Genomic DNA, 22267 nt, shown 5'->3' with positions numbered 1-22267 from the left:
CTTTAAGAAACACCGGACCGTCCTTCCTGAGAGAAAGGAGCTCCGACGCTTCCTTAAGGATCTCCTTTAGGAAACACCGGACCGTCCTTCCTGAGAGAAAGGAGCTCCGACGCTTCCTTAAGGATCTCCTTTAGGAAACACCGGACCGTCCTTTAGGAGAGAAAGGAGCTCCGACGCTTCCTTAAGGATCTCCTTTAGGAAACACCGGACCGTCCTTTAGGAGAGAAAGGAGCTCCGACGCTTCCTTAAGGATCTCCTTTAGGAAACACCGGACCGTCCTTCATGAGAGAAAGGAGCTCCGACGCTTCCTTAAGGATCTCCTTTAGGAAACACCGGACCGTCCTTCCTGAGAGAAAGGAGCTCCGACGCTTCCTTAAGGATCTCCTTTAGGAAACACCGGACCGTCCTTCCTGAGAGAAAGGAGCTCCGACGCTTCCTTAAGGATCTCCTTTAGGAAACACCGGACCGTCCTTCCTGAGAGAAAGGAGCTCCGACGCTTCCTTAAGGATCTCCTTTAAGAAACACCGGACCGTCCTTCCTGAGAGAAAGGAGCTCCGACGCTTCCTTAAGGATCTCCTTTAGGAAACACCGGACCGTCCTTCAGGAGAGAAAGGAGCTCCGACGCTTCCTTAAGGATCTCCTTTAGGAAACACCGGACCGTCCTTCCTGAGAGAAAGGAGCTCCGACGCTTCCTTAAGGATCTCCTTTAGGAAACACCGGACCGTCCTTCCTGAGAGAAAGGAGCTCCGACGCTTCCTTAAGGATCTCCTTTAGGAAACACCGAACCGTCCTTCAGGAGAGAAAGGAGCTCCGACGCTTCCTTAAGGATCTCCTTTAGGAAACACCGGACCGTCCTTCAGGAGAGAAAGGAGCTCCGACGCTTCCTTAAGGATCTCCTTTAGGAAACACCGGACCGTCCTTCCTGAGAGAAAGGAGCTCCGACGCTTCCTTAAGGATCTCCTTTAGGAAACACCGGACCGTCCTTCCTGAGAGAAAGGAGCTCCGACGCTTCCTTAAGGATCTCCTTTAGGAAACACCGGACCATCCTTCAGGAGAGAAAGGAGCTCCGACGCTTCCTTAAGGATCTCCTTTAGGAAACACCGGACCGTCCTTCCTGAGAGAAAGGAGCTCTGACGCTTCCTTAAGGATCTCCTTTAGGAAACACCGGACCGTCCTTCAGGAGAGAAAGGAGCTCCGACGCTTCCTTAAGGATCTCCTTTAGGAAACACCGGACCGTCCTTCCTGAGAGAAAGGAGCTCCGACGCTTCCTTAAGGATCTCCTTTAGGAAACACCGGACCGTCCTTCCTGAGAGAAAGGAGCTCCGACGCTTCCTTAAGGATCTCCTTTAGGAAACACCGGACCGTCCTTCATGAGAGAAAGGAGCTCCGACGCTTCCTTAAGGATCTCCTTTAGGAAACACCGGACCGTCCTTCCTGAGAGAAAGGAGCTCCGACGCTTCCTTAAGGATCTCCTTTAGGAAACACCGGACCGTCCTTCCTGAGAGAAAGGAGCTCCGACGCTTCCTTAAGGATCTCCTTTAGGAAACACCGGACCGTCCTTCCTGAGAGAAAGGAGCTCCGACGCTTCCTTAAGGATCTCCTTTAGGAAACACCGGACCGTCCTTCCTGAGAGAAAGGAGCTCCGACGCTTCCTTAAGGATCTCCTTTAGGAAACACCGGACCGTCCTTCCTGAGAGAAAGGAGCTCCGACGCTTCCTTAAGGATCTCCTTTAGGAAACACCGGACCGTCCTTCTTTCCTTAACTATCTCCTTTAGGAGTCTAAAGTATGGACGTTCAGAGCTGATCAGATGTCAGGCGTGGATCGGTCGGTGTGATAAAACATCCTGAGCTGGCTGAACTGAAGCCGAACACAAAGAAGCAGCTGAAGAGAAAACAGGTGATAAAAACACATGAAGTTACACTGGAACAAAGAGGTGACAGCGTCCCTAACGGAGGTCATAGAGCAGCAGATTAACCTGAGAGTGAAGAGCAAACAGGAAGTACACAGTGAACACCTGACAGGTGAGACACTTTCACAGGATGTCTGAAGCTGCTCGGGTCAAAGAAAGCTGCAACACGTCATCATTCTGTCATTTTTCAAGGGAAAAGTTAAACAATTTGGGTCTCAAATGTGACAGTTTGTGCTCTTCTTTGTGTCATTTGACCTTCATGTTGGGGGGGTTTAAACGAGGTCCATCGTGTCAGTCCCGTTCACCAGGTGGTGAAAGGTGGATGTTCAGAAGTTAATAATCACACTTAAAGCGTGCCGTACGACCATCCTTCGGAGCGCCGTCACCCGCCTACCGATATGACACAAATCAGGGCGCCGAGGCGCCCACAATCAACAGGAAAGTGGTGATTTTTACATTCTGTGCAAAAATTAGACAAAAAGTAGTCGTCAGTCTATCCTTCTTCCTGTCTACACACTTCAGTCAGTTTCCTTCTACTTGCAGTTAGTTCTAAGACGTTAGTACCATCATCGCCAGCAGGACTGAGACAAAGTCCACCTTCACATGGAACTCCTGGTTCTGAGAGGTCCAGACAGAACCACCCATTACTGACCGATTAAAAGGTTTCACATCTTTGACTTCAGTGTAAACGACGGGTCATCGAGCCCAAAATAAACTCTGAACGGGGAGGTTTTCGGGAGCTGGCGGTTTGTGTCGCTTCCAGGATCCCTGAAGGTTCTGGTAACTTTGGAACAGCAGTTCTGCTGCGAGGCGGATCTCTGCCCCTTCCTTGGTGCTGCGTAAAAGGCATCCAGCAGGTGAAAACACAGGGCACACAGTGAGAGGGCTGGGGGGGGGGAATAGAAAAATAAGAAAACTGTGGCAGACAACGGGACGATCACCTCACGTCACTCTGAGAAACATAAAAAAAGTAAAAAACAAAGTTTCAGAGGAGGCGGGACCGGGCGGGGACAAACGAGGTCAGGGGCGGCGACTCCCCGCCTCAGAAGAACTTGTCGTCAATGCGGAAGTGCGGCCGCGTGACGTCGTCCGGGTTGATGAAGACCGAGATGGACTTCCCGGGGTTCTCCGTGACGAGCTGCTGCAGCTTCTTGGCCAACCGGTCGTCGGGTTGGTTCTCGCCGCCGGCGTCGGACTGCGGCGACGGCAGGGTGTTGGAGCTGCCTCGCCACTGCAGTTCCACCGTCAGCCTGTTGGCGGCCTTGGCGTGTTCGATGGTGGTGCGCAGGTGCTCGGCTGGGTCGGAGCGCACCGAGGACAGCTTGCGGGCGTGCAGCATGGCGGCCTCGTCCGACAGGTGCTCCAGCATGTTGCACTGGGGGATGAAGTAGTTGGGACACATCTTGTTGACGAGGCAGTGCTGCAGGTCGTCAATCAGGCCCAGCAGGAAGTGGGCGGAGAAGTCGTCCTGCGCCAGGTAGTTGGCGGGCAGGCGGTCGCAGGCCCACAGCATGATGCTGCGCAGGTGGTAGGGGCTGATGGCCTTGGGGCGGGACAGCAGCTTGATGATGATGGCCTTGCAGGCCTGGTACGCCTGCATCAGGCTGGAGGAGATGCACTTCTTCAGCTGCACCTCGCTGCGGGCGAACGACAGGCGCCACTCGTTCTCCTTGCGGCCTTTGCAGGAGCACGCAGGGACGAGGTAGAAGCCGCTGATCACCTCCTCCTCGGTTATCTTCCCGTCCCAGAAGTGGTTTTCCATCAGCCAGCTCTGGGCCACGGCCGGCCAGCCTTTGAACGACACCACAGGCACGATGTCGTAGAGCATCCGGCTGCTGCCGACGCCCAGGATGACGGAGATGATGGTCCCGTTCCGCTCCACCTTCTCCACTCTCGGCATCCCTCTCTGCGGCTTCTTCTGCACCTCCAGCAGCACCAGAGAGATGGACTGGTAGAACCAGTCTGCCACCAGCGTCGGAGAGAAGAAGTAGTTGGTGGTCCCGCTGATGTGGTCCACGATGGTGCAGCAGTCCTTCCACTTGTTGATGGTTCCTTCGTCAAAGAGGCGGAGGCTGAGCCAGGAGTGGCCCAGCGCCGAGTGCCTCATGTCCAGGGTCACCGGCTGGTTGCGGTCGTGGAGTTTCAGCGACGGCACCAACAGGGTGAAGTCCATGTCATAGTCTGTGCCGCGGGCGTAGACGCTCAGCTCGTCCAGGTCCATGTCCACCACGCCCTCCCGGACGCCTCCTGACAGCAGCAGGTACTCGTTGGCCACCGGGAGCTTCTGGTCCAACTTCTGGACCATTCCTGAGGCGGAGAGAAGACGGACAGAGTCAGAAAAAGGACTTTAACACAGAACCTCAGGACCACACAAACTCCCCACGTCAGAATCAGACCCGATTGGATACTTTCAGAAGCAACCGTCTGGCAATCGAAGGGTTTCATTCCGCCTTTAAGACCAAACCGAACACCGAGGACGGCAGTAAGAACTCCTTCATGAAATCAAACAGTAACTGGCTTTATATGCAGCCACAGTTTGATAATAAAGCAGGAGGGTATTATGGGTCAGACTCACCAGGTTAGCAAACAGGAGGGTATTATGGGTCAGACTCACCAGGTTAGCAAACAGGAGGGTATTATGGGTCAGACTCACCGGGTTAGCAAACAGGAGGGTATTATGGGTCAGACTCACCAGGTTAGCAAACAGGAGGGTATTATGGGTCAGACTCACCAGGTTAGCAAACAGGAGGGTATTATGGGTCAGACTCACCAGGTTAGCAAACAGGAGGGTATTATGGGTCAGACTCACCAGGTTAGCATACAGGAGGGTATTATGGGTCAGACTCACCAGGTTAGCATACAGGAGGGTATTATGGGTCAGACTCACCGGGTTAGCAAACAGGAGGGTATTATGGGTCAGACTCACCAGGTTAGCAAACAGGAGGGTATTATGGGTCAGACTCACCAGGTTAGCAAACAGGAGGGTATTATGGGTCAGACTCACCAGGTTAGCATACAGGAGGGTATTATGGGTCAGACTCACCAGGTTAGCATACAGGAGGGTATTATGGGTCAGACTCACCAGGTTAGCAAACAGGAGGGTATTATGGGTCAGACTCACCGGGTTAGCAAACAGGAGGGTATTATGGGTCAGACTCACCAGGTTAGCAAACAGGAGGGTATTATGGGTCAGACTCACCAGGTTAGCAAACAGGAGGGTATTATGGGTCAGACTCACCAGGTTAGCAAACAGGAGGGTATTATGGGTCAGACTCACCAGGTTAGCAGACAGGAGGGTATTATGGGTCAGACTCACCAGGTTAGCATACAGGAGGGTATTATGGGTCAGACTCACCAGGTTAGCATACAGGAGGGTATTATGGGTCAGACTCACCAGGTTAGCAGACAGGAGGGTATTATGGGTCAGACTCACCAGGTTAGCATACAGGAGGGTATTATGGGTCAGACTCACCAGGTTAGCATACAGGAGGGTATTATGGGTCAGACTCACCAGGTTAGCATACAGGAGGGTATTATGGGTCAGACTCACCGGGTTAGCAAACAGGAGGGTATTATGGGTCAGACTCACCAGGTTAGCAAACAGGAGGGTATTATGGGTCAGACTCACCGGGTTAGCAAACAGGAGGGTATTATGGGTCAGACTCACCAGGTTAGCATACAGGAGGGTATTATGGGTCAGACTCACCAGGTTAGCATACAGGAGGGTATTATGGGTCAGACTCACCAGGTTAGCAGACAGGAGGGTATTATGGGTCAGACTCACCAGGTTAGCATACAGGAGGGTATTATGGGTCAGACTCACCAGGTTAGCAAACAGGAGGGTATTATGGGTCAGACTCACCAGGTTAGCAAACAGGAGGGTATTATGGGTCAGACTCACCAGGTTAGCAAACAGGAGGGTATTATGGGTCAGACTCACCAGGTTAGCATACAGGAGGGTATTATGGGTCAGACTCACCGGGTTAGCATACAGGAGGGTATTATGGGTCAGACTCACCAGGTTAGCATACAGGAGGGTATTATGGGTCAGACTCACCAGGTTAGCATACAGGAGGGTATTATGGGTCAGACTCACCAGGTTAGCAGACAGGAGGGTATTATGGGTCAGACTCACCAGGTTAGCATACAGGAGGGTATTATGGGTCAGACTCACCAGGTTAGCATACAGGAGGGTATTATGGGTCAGACTCACCAGGTTAGCAAACAGGAGGGTATTATGGGTCAGACTCACCAGGTTAGCATACAGGAGGGTATTATGGGTCAGACTCACCGGGTTAGCATACAGGAGGGTATTATGGGTCAGACTCACCAGGTTAGCATACAGGAGGGTATTATGGGTCAGACTCACCAGGTTAGCATACAGGAGGGTATTATGGGTCAGACTCACCAGGTTAGCAGACAGGAGGGTATTATGGGTCAGACTCACCAGGTTAGCAAACAGGAGGGTATTATGGGTCAGACTCACCAGGTTAGCATACAGGAGGGTATTATGGGTCAGACTCACCAGGTTAGCATACAGGAGGGTATTATGGGTCAGACTCACCAGGTTAGCATACAGGAGGGTATTATGGGTCAGACTCACCAGGTTAGCATACAGGAGGGTATTATGGGTCAGACTCACCAGGTTAGCAAACAGGAGGGTATTATGGGTCAGACTCACCGGGTTAGCATACAGGAGGGTATTATGGGTCAGACTCACCAGGTTAGCAAACAGGAGGGTATTATGGGTCAGACTCACCAGGTTAGCATACAGGAGGGTATTATGGGTCAGACTCACCAGGTTAGCATACAGGAGGGTATTATGGGTCAGACTCACCAGGTTAGCATACAGGAGGGTATTATGGGTCAGACTCACCAGGTTAGCATACAGGAGGCCCACCTCATTAAATCGCTTCCTCCATCTTTTTATAGAAACCTTCACTAATCCACTCAAAGCTCACCGCTGAGCTGCAGCAGGATCACAATCTGCCAGCCAGGGGCTGAAAACATCAGGACTCACTGTTCTGGGTCTGTTTACACTGGTTCTGTGTAAGATCAGACAGTTCAGATGTTGGTTCTGCAGCTCAGCTGTTGGTTCTGTGTTGGTTCTGCAGTTCAGCTGTTGGTTCTGTGTTGGTTCTGCAGTTCAGCTGTTGGTTCTGTATAAGATCAGCTGTTGGTTCTGTATAAGATCAGCTGTTGGTTCTGTATAAGATCAGCTGTTGGTTCTGTATAAGATCAGCTGTTGGTTCTGTTTAAGATCAGGCAGCTTATTGGTTCTTATTGAGACTTTGAGACAGACTAAAGTATAGTTTATATTTCTCGTCATTTCGACAGCTATGCCGTCGCCGTGGACCCGCCGGAGCTGGACCTGCAAAAAGTCCTGGTCAACACGAGGCGTAGACGCAGGGCTGTGATTGGTCCCCTCAGAACATAATTTCCAGCAGTTGCCTTTTCCGCTCTTAATGGCTGCATACGGTCCTACACACCACCCCGTATAAGTATAATATAATATAATATAAGTATAATATAATATAATATAAGTATAATATAATATAATATAAGTATAATATAATATAATATAAGCATTTGTTCTTCACTATTGATGAGCTCCAGCTGCAAATACAGCTGCTCCATGTCGGTTGCCGTTGGTTACTGTTGTTAACTGTGACCAGAAGAAAAAGCAAAGATTCGGCTGTAACCTGAAACCACACAAACACACAGCCACGCCCCCTGCTGGCATGGCGGGGAACTGCAGAGCGACGCGTTCCCTCATCGCAGAACTCCGAATGCTCGATGAAGACGTCACGTCGGCGTTATGGAGAAGCATAAACGAGGCATTAGATTAAAATACCTTTTGGTTTAAACACAGCAGCTCTCTGTCTCGGCCCCGTTTCAACACCTCTTTGCTAACAGGCTGTTTCCAAGAGCTCAACTGCACCCTTTTAGTGAAGTCAGCAGCTACTCACAGCCCCCGTCACACCAAAAATACAGATAGTTACTCTATTGATCCCAGAGGGAAACAGGTTAGCATGTAGCTGGAAGTTAGCAGTTAGCTGGAAGTTAGCAGTTAGTTGCAAGTTAGCAGTTAGCTGTAAGTTAGCAGTTAGCTGTAAGTTAGCAGTTAGCTGTAAGTTATCTGTATGTTAGCAGTTAGCTGTAAGTTAGCAGCTAGCAGCAGATGCTAGCAAACAATGCTTTCTCATCAACAGTAATGGACCAAGCCGGAGATGTGCACAGCGTAACTCGTAGTAATGCATGTGAACCGTTAATTACTGCGTTTAAACATTTTGGATATATTAACCTCATTAAACAGTTGCACCTGGAGACCTCCATCTTTATCAGAAACATGCCGATAATGTAACGCTAGCACAGCGAGAGTGAGGAGAGGACCGGTGTTGTGTTGGAAACACACCTTAAACACAGCTGCAGGTTGTTTTAGAAGCTGGTGTACGAGCCAAAAGTCGTGCTGAAGGACAAAATCTTCTCTGTTCCACTTCCAAGTCACGCTTTATGTTTTTCAATGATTTTAGCTTGTTAAAGTCTGTTATTTCAGGAGGTGAGAATGGGGAGTTTGATTAATATTCGGATGTTAAAGTGATGTCTGAGGGCAGATATCATTCTTCACCTTCTATGCCTGCACCCTATCTCTACTCTGTCCCCTCTGACAGAGTCGGACTCCTGGGTTCCTTCTATGAAGCTTATTGTTAGCTTTTTATAAAGTTGTTATATCTTCATTTGTAAGTTGGATAAAAGCGTCTGCTGAATACAGAAACAGAAACACTTTGCTAAGTCGGCATTTAACCACCATTTTCTGCTGATTTATGCAGATCAGCTGTGAATAAAAACAACCCTCAGCTGAAGCTTTTGGGTGCACGTGCGTGCTGTGACGTCAGAGAGGAAAGTGTTGGACAGAAACATCTGTTGGTTCTGTGACGTCAGAGAGGAAAGTGTTGGACAGAAACATCTGTTGGTTCTGCAGGTTCTGTGACGTCAGAGAGGAAAGTGTTGGACAGAAGCATCGGAACCAGAGCAGGGGACCCATTCAGGAAACCTGCTCAAAGTTTAAAATGTTTCTTTCTCGCGGTTTCAGAGTCTGGATTTTGGACCAACTGAAGAAGAAAAACAACGTGGTTCAGGTGGAGCAGCAGCGTCACCTGAGCGCGCACAGGTGACGCTGCTGCTCCACCTGAGCGCGCACAGGTGAAGCAGCATCAGCATCCACATCACAGCTGCTCCGTTAGCGGGTGGAGCCCGTCGGTTCAGGGTCTGTTTACCGCAACCCCCCCGCAGTCCGGTGACTTTAGCCGGAGAATAGCGTCATTCAACTCGGTGTGTGCGCGCGTGTGAGACCCTCACCCAGCATGGAGAAGATGAAGTCCTTGGCCGTGTGGATCTCCAGAGCCCGCTGGTCGTCGTACTCCCGCTGGTCGTGCTTGCTGAACTCCTGGATGAGCCTGTTCAGATCCTCCATTCGGGCCGCCGACCTGAAGTCGAGCTCGGGCCCGCCGCCGCCGCCTCCTCCGCCGCCGCCGCCGTGCGGCAGCCTCCCGGCGGCCATGGTGGGGCTGTTCCCGAGGCTGCCCGCCGAGCCGGCCCGACCGGAGAGAGCAGGCGCCGCCATGGTTCCTCCGCGGTGTCACAGGTTCTCCACCGTTCACACTTCAGCTGCTGGTCTGTTCCGGGCCGAGCCGAGCCGAACTGAGCCACACCAAACACAAGTACCGGAAGCAGCAGAGCCACTTCCGCTCTGTGACACCTTCAGAATAAACGTCCTGGTCAGTTTCCACAATAAAACAGAGACTTATTTCCACCGATTTATTTTTCCTAATTTAATTATAAAAGTTCAAAAAGCATAAAAACATGCTGTTCAGCATTAGGAAAATAATAATAAAAATAATTATTGTGAGAATATAAAATTATATTGAAGATGAGAAAATGAAAATATTATTTAGATTAATAAATTACTGAGAAAATTAAAGCAGCCGTGGCTTTAATTTAAGATTTAAACAAATGTAGGATAAACTCTATCAAACTGACCAGAGCTTGAAAAGTAAAAATGAGTTTGTTTAAGGTGTAATTTTACTTTTTTTAAAGCATAAAATATTAAAAAGAATAAATAAATAAACTTGATCCAGTATTATGAAAGAGTGATCTAACTGAGATAAAATGAGATGATAAGAATTATGAATAACTCCCGAGTTACAACTCACTTTAAAGAAATGTTTAAATATACTTTGGTGCAATTAGACAAAGTTAGGAGTGAAAATACAAACCAACAAAATAAACCTCAGTCAAACAAATACGTTGAGTTAAAACAGATCTCACACAATGAAATTAAGTCATTAAAGGTAAAGAGTAAAATGAATGAATAAAGAAAGTTTAAAACGACAGCTGAGCGAAGATTAAAGCCAACAAGCAGAGCAGAGAAACACAGAAACAGGGCAAATAAAAGGACACAAATCAGCGTTTAAAGTAAAAATCTGACTAAATTGAGTAGAGTTACAAAACAAGTTGTTGGAAGAAATTAAAAACTCAGAGGAAACAGTTCAGAAATTAACTCAGAAGCTCAATTTATAAAGCTTAAAAATAACTGTAGAGCTTTGTACTTTAAGGGAAGCTAAAATAAAGTGAATAATGCTGTTTATGCTTCAAACTGGCAAATGTTTTAATTGAGAAAAGCTACTTTCCCGTCAGCATTTCACCTTCTGGAGGTATTAGGACAGCAGATCCTCTGGATTCAAAGGCATATAGATTCATGCATCTTTGGCATAACAATGAAATTACATGTGGAGCCTGAAGGAAGCATAAATCTTGCCTATAAAATGGGTCTAAAAATAGATCCCTGAGGTACTCCACGGGTGACTGGACCTCAGGATATTCCCAAACTGAGGAGCCAAACCACTGGATGACAGAAGACAGGATCCTAAACTCCAGTTTATGAGGATATCCCGGTGTTGTATAAACTTATCTGTAATTGTGCCCCACAGACATAAAGGTGGAAAACAAACATGACTAATAATGTTTGAATGAATTAGCAACATATGATTGTTGAATTTTAGTTCAATTTAATTTTACTATACAGTTAAAACTATGTAAAGTTTTTCTCCTCCTCAAAAGCTCCGTTTGTCCTTGACTTTTCGTGTGTTTTGATTCAAAGCCTCGGGTGAGTGAAGCAGATGTTGTTCCAGCTGTGCTGTGACAGCTTCTCTCCTGCAGGCGTCGCTGTGACCTTCCGCGGGAGTGCGCCCTTCGTTTTGACCCGGTAATGGACGACTATCCGGGGTGATCTGGTCGCTCTCACCGGGCTCCAACATGGCGTGGAGGAGCTGCTCTGTCCTGTTCAGACTGACCGGAGAAGACATTTTACGGAGCTCCGTGAGGGGTGGCAGGTCAGTGGCTGCAGCCGGAGAGAAGGTGCCTGCTCCGGCTGGCGCGCAGGGAAACCTCCGCTGCTTGGAGTTAGCTCTGTTAGCACCAAGGGCGGTCAGATCCAGCAGAATGTTAGCTAGCTGGCTCATTCAGGTCGTTATTTATGCGTTCAGCTCAGGTAGCAGCCGCAGAAACCCTCACAACAGCCGCAGAAACTGTGGGAAAGTCCACGGTCTCCGTGTTGTTTCTTCTGTCCCAAACAGCAGGTTTTTATAGTTATTTTATGTTGACATTTTCCCGTGAAGATAGCCTCAGATTCAGCTGTTATGGGGCATTTTGGACCAGGAAGATGGAAAACCGCGTTACTTAGACCTAATTAACTATAAATCTCACGGATGTTATATATTCTTAAACAGGTTTGGTAAATTGTGACATCTTTTTTTGTGATTGGAAAATTAAAAAACGGGGAAAAGGGACATTTCACTATTTATTTGGCATCTTTAGGGACCAAGTTAAACCAGGACATGGTTTCATAAATAAGAAACTGATTATTTTGTAGATAGTCCAGTCCAAATTTGACCAGTTTAAGGGCGTTTAACTAAAAAGTGTTCTGCACCAGTCAGCCATAACATTATGACCAACCAAAGCCATCCTCAGAGCCAGTAGTATCTGGTACCAGGATGTTCACGGCACACCCTCTGTCCTGTGCATCCTCTGTTCTGCTGAAGGCTTTTTGACATGATGACATTTAATCCAATGACGTTACACTTCTTGGATTATAGAAAAAAACAGTTTTTATCACTGCTTTGTCTGTCAGAATGATTTAAAGCAGAGATGAGATCCTCAGCTGCTGTCTGTGCAGAAATGAATCAGCTTAAAGCCGGTTTCTTATGGTTTGATTGATCCAATCAAAGCCTCCTGATAATCCTCTGACCAGGAAGTTCCCAGCACGAATGCTCCTGGTTATATTGAGGGATCCAGTTAGTTTCTGGGCCGCTGTGCGTCGGCAACATGTTTCATTTTTAACTGTCTTGCACAACACTTCCTGATGTATAATACAATGCAAAAATGTCAATTTCTGCACAGGGTTAATTTCTGTCCCTTTATCCTGTATTCTCTTTAAAAGTCCAAAATTTTTCCCTGTCAGATTTGTTTATGTGTTTATGTTTATGCATTTAGCAGAAGCTTTTATCCAAAGCGACTTACAGGTAGGCAGGTAGGGTAGGGGGTCTTGCCTAAGGACCCCTACTGGAGGTAATACCTTTCATGCAGGAGGTTTGAACCCAGGTCTCCCACACGGAAGGTGGCAATCATACCACTACTATCCAGTCCCATCCCATTTGGACACCGTCTGTTGTCACACTTGCCAGCTTGTCCCATTTCAGTCCTAACATGTCCAAACATGCATTTGCCTCTGTGAATAAGTCATTACCAGTGGTTGTCCCTTTCATTGACTGCATGGCTGCCAGCTGAGACCTGAGCCAGCTGCCAGGGCGGTGTCGCTCGCGTACATCGCAGCTCTCATCCAAAGCCAGAGAAAAATGGTCAAAGTCGGCCGCTCTGTTCTTCATCTGAAGCTCCAAGTTCCCAGCGATGTCCTCAGCCCGCCTCGTTACCGTGCGTCGGGACAGTGACACGTTCTCAAACGCAGCCTTTTTCTCCGGCATATCAGTGCAACAGAGTCCAATAAACACTCCTTAATGAACTTTTTCTGCCGATTTTGTGAGAAATTACACAGCTTGTCCTGACGGCTGCATCTCTGGGGGTGTGAAGTTTGGTAAAAAGCCCTTGCTGCGTTTGCAGTTTTGCTAGCAACGCATCGGACTCCCTTTCGCGCTCTTTGTCAGTCAGATTTCTGTATTTATCCTCATGCTTGGTGGTGGAGATTCTAATCTTTAAACACAGCGACCTGTGTTCCACAAATTAAGCACACAGCGTTACCTTTATTTTCTGTAAAGAAATACTTGGCAGTCCATGTCTTGTTGAAAACACGCCATTCGTTATCAACTTTTCTTTTCTTAGCGTGAGCTGACATCTTGGGCTAATCTGGCTAGCATCACTTGGCTGTTCACCTTCGCTCACATACGTCCACATGGAAGTAACACAAACGTAGCGCTTTCAAAATAAAAGCAGCACAGTTGTATTGCACGCACAGCATAGATATTTGTTTAATTTATGTTGTGATTTATGGTTGGCAGGCGGGCCGGATGTGGCCCGCGGGCCGTAATTTGCCCGGTGCTGCTGGGCCGTTAGACCCCTAGCGTCTGTGGCGCTGGCGTCGCCGCTGAGGACGCCAGCGCCCATCGTGCTTATGCTGGCTCCGGTTTTCATGCTAGCTCCAGTGTTTATGCTAGCTCCAGTGTTTATGCTAGCTCCAGTGTTTATGCTAGCTTCAGTTTTTATGCTAGCTCCAGTTTTTATGCTAGCTCCAGCTCCAGTTTTTAATGCTAGCTCCAGTTTTCATGCTAGCTCCAGTGTTTATGCTAGCTCCAGTGTTTATGCTAGCTCCATTGTTTATGCTAGCTCCAGTGTTTATGCTAGCTCCAGCTCCAGTTTTTATGCTAGCTCCAGCTCCAGTTTTTAATGCTAGCTCCAGTTTTCATGCTAGCTCCAGTGTTTATGCTAGCTCCAGTTTTTATGCTAGCTCCAGCTCCAGTTTTTATGCTAGCTCCAGCTCCAGTTTTTAATGCTAGCTCCAGTTTTCATGCTAGCTCCAGTGTTTATGCTAGCTCCAGTGTTTATGCTAGCTCCAGTTTTTATGCTAGATCCAGCTCCAGTTTTTATGCTAGCTCCAGCTCCAGTTTTTATGCTAGCTCCAGTTTTTATGCTAGCTCCAGCTCCAGTGTTTATGCTAGCTCCAGTTTTTATGCTAGCTCCAGTTTTTATGCTAGCTCCTGCTCCAGTTTTTATGCTAGCTCCAGCTCCAGTTTTTATGCCAGCTCCAGTTTTCAGGAGCTGAGCTGACGCGCCTTTTCCTCCAGCAGGTGGCCTCACAGCTTCCAGCAGAGATGCGGCTTCAAGAAAGCCGCCAAAAAAACAGAGAGCAAGAAGGTGGAGGAGGAGCTCGGCCCCGCCCACTCAGAGTCCTCTGAGGCCGCGGTCCAGCGCCGCACCCCCCAGCCGAACCACCAGGCTGCCCCCAGCTCGCCGCGGGCCATGGGCCGGCTCGTCAGGCCGCTCCTCTTCACCGTGGGGGTAGGTGGCCTTCACCTGATGACCTCATCGGTGATGTCACGGGCACGTGCTAACTTCATGTCAGTTTACAGGCTGCTCCTTCGGCTCAGCGGCCATCTGGCAGTACGAGTCTCTCAAGTCTCGAGTCCAGAGCTACTTCGACGAGATCCGAGCCGACTGGCTGGAGAAAGTACGGCCTCAGAAACGAGGGGACGTCCGCAAAGAGGTGAGAGAAAGGAAATCCAGAAAAGACTGATTAAAAACAAGTGAAAGATGATGATTTAAAAAAATAAAGTCCTGATTGGCTGTTTGTGTCTCAGATCAACCAATGGTGGAACAGCCTGAGTGAAGGCCAGAAGACTGTCTCAGGTGAGTCCAGAACCCTGAAGCATGAACGCTGTGGTCCAGCTCTGGCTTTCCCTCACCTGTGTTCTGTCCTGGTCCTGGTCCTGGAACCGGAACCTGGAACTGGAACCTGGAACCTGGAACTGGAACCTGGAACCTGGAACCGGAACCTGGAACCTGGAACCTGGTCCTGGAACCTGGAACCTGGTTCTGGGTCCTGGTTCTGGGTCCTGGTTCTGGTTCTGGTTCTGGTCCTGGAACCTGGTCCTGTTCCTGGTTCTTGGTTCCTGGTACCTGGGTCCTGGTTCCTGGTTCCTGGTTCTGGTTCTGGTTCCTGGTTCCTAGTTCCTGGTTCCTGGTTCCTGGTTCCTGGTTCCTGGTTCCTGGTTCCTAGTTCCTGGTTCCTGGTCCTGGTTCCTGGTTCTGGTTCCTGGTTCTGGTTCCTAGTTCCTAGTTCCTGGTCTCTGGTTCCTGGGTCCTGGTTCCTGGTTCCTGGTTCCTGGTCCTGGTCTCTGGTTCCTGGTCCTGGTTCCTGGTTTCTGGTACCTGGAACTCCCGAATGACTCCATGTTGAAATGAGCAGGAAGGGATCTGAGGACTCAAACTCAGTCTGAACGGATGAAGTATTTTAGATGATCTGAATATTAATCATAACTGTTAATGTTCTCTTTAATTAGTCAGAAACTCTCAGTTGAGTTTAATTCAGTTCAATTTTATTTAGAAACACAAATAACAGCAAATGTCATCTCAGACTCCAGCCAATTAAAATTGAGTCCAGTTCATACAGAATCACTTTAAAAAAGCAGCCCGGCTTCTGTCTGATCCGAGCTAAAACTGGAGAAACATGATCTCTGCTGTTAGATCTCAGCAGAACTCTGGCTGCAGGGTTTTGGATCAGCTGGAGGCTTTTCAGAGAATCTGTGGGACAGAACAATAATAAGGAATTACAGTAGTTCAGTCCTGAAGGAACAGATGCATGAAGCAGTTTCTCTGCATCACCCTGAGACAGGATGGTCCTGATTTTAATGATATTACGAAGGTGAAAGAAGGCAGAAACCTGTTTTATATGAGAGTTAAAGGACAGAAAGAAGGCAGAAACCTGTTTTATATGAGAGTTAAAGGACAGAAAGAAGGCAGAAACCTGTTTTATATGAGAGTTAAAGGACAGAAAGGAGGCAGAAACCTGTTTTATATGAGAGTTAAAGGACAGAAAGAAGGCAGAAACCTGTTTTATATGAGAGTTAAAGGACAGAAAGAAGGCAGAAACCTGTTTTATATGAGAGTTAAAGGACAGAAAGAAGGCAGAAACCTGTTTTATATGAGAGTTAAAGGACAGAAAGAAGGCAGAAACCTGTTTTATATGAGAGTTAAAGGACAGAAAGAAGGCAGAAACCTGTTTTATATGAGAGTTAAAGGACAGAAAGAAGGCAGAAACCTGTTTTATATGAGAGTTAAAGGACAGAAAGAAGGCAGAAACCTGTTTTATATGAGAGTTAAAGGACAGAAAGAAGGCAGAAATCTGTTTTATATGAGAGTTAAAGGACAGAAAGAAGGCAGAAACCTGTTTTATATGAGAGTTAAAGGACAGAAAGAAGGCAGAAACCTGTTTTATATGAGAGTTAAAGGACAGAAAGAAGGCAGAAACCTGTTTTATATGAGAGTTAAAGGACAGAAAGAAGGCAGAAACCTGTTTTATATGAGAGTTAAAGGACAGAAAGAAGGCAGAAACCTGTTTTATATGTGAGTCAGAGGACAGAAAGAAGGCAGAAACCTGTTTTATATGAGAGTTAAAGGACAGAAAGAAGGCAGAAACCTGTTTTATATGTGAGTCAGAGGACAGAAATAACTCCAAGCCAAGGAAATACCATCCAGAGTAACTTTATAACAGTTTCTCCCTGAAGTGCTCAGGTCCAAAGAGAACAGCTTCAGCTAAAACTCAGAACAGAAACGGTTCTGAACCTCAGAGTTTAATTTAATTTAATTTAATTTCTTCTGTTTCTCATCCAGAAATCTGAGCTGCAGTTGGTAAAACTTGCCTTTTTTCCCAGGAATCATCGCTGCCAACGCCATCGTGTTCTGCTGCTGGAGAATCCCGTCCCTGCAGCGCGTCATGATCAGATACTTCACCGCTGACCCCGCCTCCAGTGAGTCCTGCGGTGCGTTCAGGTGCCCGGCTGAGCGTGGGAGCCTTTCTAACTGACTCTGCTGTCACCCTGCAGGGACCCTCTGCTCGCCGATGCTTCTCTCCACCTTCAGCCACTTCTCCTTCTTCCACTTGGCGGCCAACATGTACGTCCTGTGGAGCTTCTCCAGCAGCGCCGTGTCCATGTTGGGCCGCGAGCAGTTCATGGCGGTCTACCTGTCTGCAGGTGCGGCGCCGCAAAGCGCTTAAAGGCACGGTTCTGAGCTCAGAGTGTGTGTCTGAAGGAATCTTCTCTGTGTGCAGGTGTTATCTCCACCTTCTCCAGCTATGCGTGGAAGCTGGCCTCGGGGAGGTTCGGCCCGTCTCTCGGAGCGGTAAGATGGCGTTTGTTTTACACAAAACTCACCTCAGGAAAAGGTTTCAGCTGCACACATTTCTGTCTCACTCTCAGGAAAAGGTCTCAGCTGCACACATTTCTGTCTCACTCTCAGGAAAAGGTCTCAGCTGCACACATTTCTGTATCACTCTCAGGAAAAGGTTTCAGCTGCACACATTTCTGTCTCACTCTCAGGAAAAGGTTTCAGGTCTCAGCTGCACACATTTGTGTCTCACTCTCAGGTTTCAGCTGCACACATTTGTGTCTCACTCTCAGGAAAAGGTTTCAGCTCCACACATTTCTGTCTCACTCTCAGGAAAAGGTTTCAGCTGCACACATTTCTGTCTCACTCTCAGGAAAAGGTTTCAGGTCTCAGCTGCACATATTTGTGTCTCACTCTCAGGAAAAGGTCTCAGCTGCACACATTTGTGTCTCACTCTCAGGGAAAGGTTTCAGGTTTCAGCTGCACATATTTGTGTCTCACTCTCAGGAAAAGGTCTCTGCTGCACACATTTCTGTCTCACTCTCAGGAAAAGGTTTCAGCTGCACACATTTCTGTCTCACTCTCAGGAAAAGGTTTCAGGTCTCAGCTGCACATATTTGTGTCTCACTCTCAGGAAAATGTCTCAGCTGCACACATTTGTGTCTCACTCTCAGGAAAAGGTCACAGCTGCACACATTTGTGTCTCACTCTCAGGAAAAGGTTTCAGTTGCACACATTTCTGTCTCACTCTCAAGAAAAGGTTTCAGTTGCACACATTTCTGTCTCACTCTCAAGAAAAGGTTTCAGTTGCACACATTTGTGTCTCACTCTCAGGAAAAGGTCACAGCTGCACACATTTGTGTCTCACTCTCAGGAAAAGGTTTCAGTTGCACACATTTCTGTCTCACTCTCAAGAAAAGGTTTCAGTTGCACACATTTCTGTCTCACTCTCAAGAAAAGGTTTCAGTTGCACACATTTCTGTCTCACTCTCAGGAAAAGGTTTCAGGTCTCAGCTGCACACATTTCTGTCTCACTCTCAGGAAAAGGTTTCAGGTCTCAGCTGCACACATTTGTGTCTCACTCTCAGGAAAAGGTCTCAGCTGCACACACTTGTGTCTCACTCTCAGGAAAAGGTTTCAGCTGCACACATTTGTGTCTCACTCTCAGGAAAAGGTCTCAGCTGCACACATTTTTCTCACTCTCAGGAAAAGGTCTCAGCTGCACACATTTGTGTCTCACTCTCAGGAAAAGGTCTCAGCTGCACACATTGCTGTCTCACTCTCAGGAAAAGGTTTCTTTCTCAGCTGCACACATTTGTGTCTCACTCTCAGGAAAAGGTCTCAGCTGCACACATTTCTGTCTCACTCTCAGGAAAAGGTCTCAGCTGCACACATTTCTGTCTCACTCTCAGGAAAAGGTCTCAGCTGCACACATTTCTGTCTCACTCTCAGGAAAAGGTCTCAGCTGCACACATTTGTGTCTCACTCTCAGGAAAAGGTCTCAGCTGCACACATTTCTGTCTCACTCTCAGGAAAAGGTTTCAGCTGCACATATTTGTGTCTCACTCTCAGGAAAATGTCTCAGCTGCACACATTTGTGTCTCACTCTCAGGAAAAGGTCACAGCTGCTCACATTTGTGTCTCACTCTCAGGAAAAGGTTTCAGTTGCACACATTTCTGTCTCACTCTCAAGAAAAGGTTTCAGTTGCACACATTTCTGTCTCACTCTCAAGAAAAGGTTTCAGTTGCACACATTTCTGTCTCACTCTCAAGAAAAGGTTTCAGTTGCACACATTTCTGTCTCACTCTCAGGAAAAGGTTTCAGGTCTCAGCTGCACACATTTCTGTCTCACTCTCAGGAAAAGGTTTCAGGTCTCAGCTGCACACATTTGTGTCTCACTCTCAGGAAAAGGTCTCAGCTGCACACATTTCTGTCTCACTCTCAGGAAAAGGTTTCAGCTGCACACATTTGTGTCTCACTCTCAGGAAAAGGTCTCAGCTGCACACATTTGTGTCTCACTCTCAGGAAAAGGTTTCAGGTCTCAGCTGCGCACATTTGTGTCTCACTCTCAGGAAAAGGTCTCAGCTGCACACACTTGTGTCTCACTCTCAGGAAAAGGTTTCAGCTGCACACATTTGTGTCTCACTCTCAGGAAAAGGTTTCAGCTGCACACATTTGTCTCACTCTCAGGAAAAGGTCTCAGCTGCACACATTTGTGTCTCACTCTCAGGAAAAGGTTTCAGCTGCACACATTTGTGTCTCACTCTCAGGAAAAGGTTTCAGGTCTCAGCTGCACACATTTGTGTCTCACTCTCAGGAAAAGGTCTCAGCTGCACACATTTGTGTCTCACTCTCAGGAAAAGGTTTCAGGTTTCAGCTGCACACATTTGTGTCTCACTCTCAGGAAAATGTCTCAGCTCCACACATTTCTGTCTCACTCTCAGGAAAAGGTTTCAGCTGCACACATTTGTGTCTCACTCTCAGGAAAAGGTTTCAGGTCTCAGCTGCACACATTTGTGTCTCACTCTCAGGAAAAGGTCTCAGCTGCACACATTTCTGTCTCACTCTCAGGAAAAGGTTTCAGCTGCACACATTTGTGTCTCACTCTCAGGAAAAGGTTTCAGGTCTCAGCTGCACACATTTGTGTCTCACTCTCAGGAAAAGGTCTCAGCTGCACACATTTCTGTCTCACTCTCAGGAAAAGGTCTCAGCTGCACACATTTCTGTCTCACTCTCAGGAAAAGGTTTCAGCTGCACACATTTCTGTCTCACTCTCAGGAAAAGGTTTCAGCTGCACACATTTCTGTCTCACTCTCAGGAAAAGGTCTCAGCTGCACACATTTGTGTCTCACTCTCAGGAAAAGGTTTCAGGTTTCAGCTGCACACATTTCTGTCTCACTCTCAGGAAAAGGTTTCAGGTCTCAGCTGCGCACATTTGTGTCTCACTCTCAGGAAAAGGTTTCAGCTGCACACATTTGTGTCTCACTCTCAGGAAAAGGTCTCAGCTGCACACATTTCTGTCTCACTCTCAGGAAAAGGTCTCAGCTCCACACATTTGTGTCTCACTCTCAGGAAGCTCCTCTGATCTTTTATCCATCTGAACTGCTTTGTGTTTCCAGTCTGGAGCCATCATGACCGTCCTGGCTGCTGTTTGCACCAAGATGCCTGAAGCCAAACTGGCCATCATCTTCCTCCCGATGTTCACCTTCACTGCTTCCAACGTAAGACCCCCCCCCCCTTCCTCTCCCTTCCTGCTCCCTTCCTCCTCACCATCTCAGCCTCTCTCCACAGGCTCTGAAGGCCATCGTTGCCATGGATGCTGCAGGTCTGCTGTTGGGATGGAGGTTTTTTGACCACGCCGCTCATTTAGGAGGAGCCCTGTTTGGGATGTGAGTTCAGCTTCTTTCTCTGTTCAGCCACTGAACTCTGACCTTTGACCCATTCAGGCAGAAAAAAGGCTCCTAACTCAAGGGATGAACCAGTGTTGTGTCGACACAGAACAGACAACTTAGCAAAGAAGCCGTTTTAAACTGGATCTTTAGGCTCTTTCACTCTGATCATCAGACTTTAAACGAGTTAAATCTGCGGTTCCTTCAGCTTCTGTAGTTCTGTGAAGATCCTGGAAAACAGTCTTTAGTCCAGAATCAGAACCAGTTCATCTTTCCATCCTCAGAACAACTCGATCACATGACTCGCAGTGTTTGAATGAAGCGTTTCAGCAGGTTTTCCTCCCTTCTCCTCAGCTGGTACATCCTGTTCGGCCACGAGTTGATCTGGAAGAACCGGGAGCCTTTCGTCAAGCTTTGGCACGACCTGAGAACCGGAGGCGGCGGCGGCGGCGGCGGCGGCGGCTCGATGTAGGACTCAGAACTGAAAGAAACATGTAAAGTTGTATAAAATGTACAGACGGAGCAGCAGGATCCCTGCAACAGTCTAACTCCTGGAAACAGGAAGGAGCTGAAGTAACGACTCGTGTCTTTATTTATGTTGGAACGAGTGATTCTGGTTCACCTGCTTTGTGTTAACCACGAATGATCAAGCAGCCGATTAGTTAGAAACACAGAGAGGTTTGACCCCAGCCCACAGAAAACTTTTCAGGTTTCTTCCTTCTAAGATGTTAGAAGGAAAAAAGTATTTTTATCATGTTTGTTGGTTTTCTTCCAAATAAAAACCTAAAAGAGTGTAAATGAGACTTTTTCCTGTGGACTGAGACGCTGCTTTGTTCTGTTCTGTTTGTTAAAGTCGATAAAAGATGTTAGATTTTAAATTAAAGATGTTAAATGCTAGATTTTTCCATCATGGAGGAGAAGCAGCTTTTAGCCACGGCTGCTCTTTGTGGTTTAAAGTGAAAAACCCAACGAAAAGAAGAGGAAAGAGTCCATTTTTCGCCTGCTGGTCGCTCGTTCTTCTACGACATGTTTGTTGTTGACTGCTTTCCTGTTTCTGATCTCATCTATTGGCTGTTGATGGTGTTACATGAGTGTAACTGAACTAAGAGGGTAAGAAGCAGCCAGGAGCTGCTGATCAATGCTCTGATTAACTGATCAATGCTCTGATTAACTGATCAATGCTCTGATTAACTGATCAATGCTCTGATTAACTGATCCTCAGTCAGTGTGAGCAGCTCTATAAAAGCAGTCAGTTTTCAGGTGTGATCAGGGGTTCACTTAGTTTTACTCAGTGCTGCTGCAGCTGCTGGATCAGGGGTTCACTTAGTTTTACACTCACTGCTGCTGAAGCTGCTGGATCAGGGGTTCACTTAGTTTTACTCAGTGCTGCTGAAGCTGCTGGATCAGGGGTTCACTTAGTTTCTCTCACTGCTGCTGAAGCTGCTGGATCAGGGTTCACTTAGTTTTACTCACTGCTGCTGAAGCTGCTGGATCAGGGGTTCACTTAGTTTTACACTCACTGCTGCTGAAGCTGCTGGATCAGGGGTTCACTTAGTTTAACACTCACTGCTGC

At 47.7% G+C, this 22267-nt stretch overlaps 2 protein-coding genes across 3 annotated transcripts; one reads left to right on the top strand and one right to left on the bottom strand.

Moving 5' to 3' along the window:
* Positions 1–1129: 1129 nt before the first annotated feature.
* On the bottom strand, positions 1130–9649 carry LOC140313873 (nucleotidyltransferase MB21D2). The gene is made up of 2 exons (XM_072391852.1): positions 9271–9649; positions 1130–4218 (listed from the first exon to the last, which is right to left on the bottom strand). The coding sequence occupies exons 1-2, from the start codon at positions 9533–9535 to the stop codon at positions 2954–2956; spliced, it is 1530 nt and encodes a 509-aa protein (XP_072247953.1). The 5' UTR covers positions 9536–9649; the 3' UTR covers positions 1130–2953.
* Positions 9650–11132: 1483 nt separating this feature from the next.
* parlb (presenilin associated, rhomboid-like b) lies at positions 11133–21490 on the top strand. 2 transcript variants are annotated; one of them, XM_072391850.1, is made up of 10 exons: positions 11133–11303; positions 14265–14478; positions 14543–14683; positions 14778–14826; positions 16851–16946; positions 17022–17171; positions 17249–17319; positions 20425–20526; positions 20597–20694; positions 21049–21490. In XM_072391850.1, exons 1-10 carry the CDS (start codon positions 11227–11229, stop codon positions 21164–21166), a joined length of 1116 nt encoding a protein of 371 aa, XP_072247951.1. In that variant the 5' UTR covers positions 11133–11226; the 3' UTR covers positions 21167–21490. The 2 variants fall into 2 exon arrangements, with proteins under 2 accessions (XP_072247951.1, XP_072247952.1); XM_072391851.1 differs by having other exon boundaries at positions 11134–11303; positions 14268–14478.
* The last annotated feature ends 777 nt before the right edge of the window (positions 21491–22267 follow it).

The sequence above is a fragment of the Leuresthes tenuis genome, unplaced genomic scaffold, assembly GCF_036924035.1.
Source record: "Leuresthes tenuis unplaced genomic scaffold, fLeuTen1.0.hap1 SCAF_9, whole genome shotgun sequence".
In the NCBI taxonomy this organism is placed as follows: Eukaryota; Metazoa; Chordata; class Actinopteri; order Atheriniformes; family Atherinopsidae; genus Leuresthes; species Leuresthes tenuis.
The sequence above is the reverse complement of the archived record's forward strand: the minus strand, read 5'-3'. Positions and strand labels throughout refer to the sequence as shown.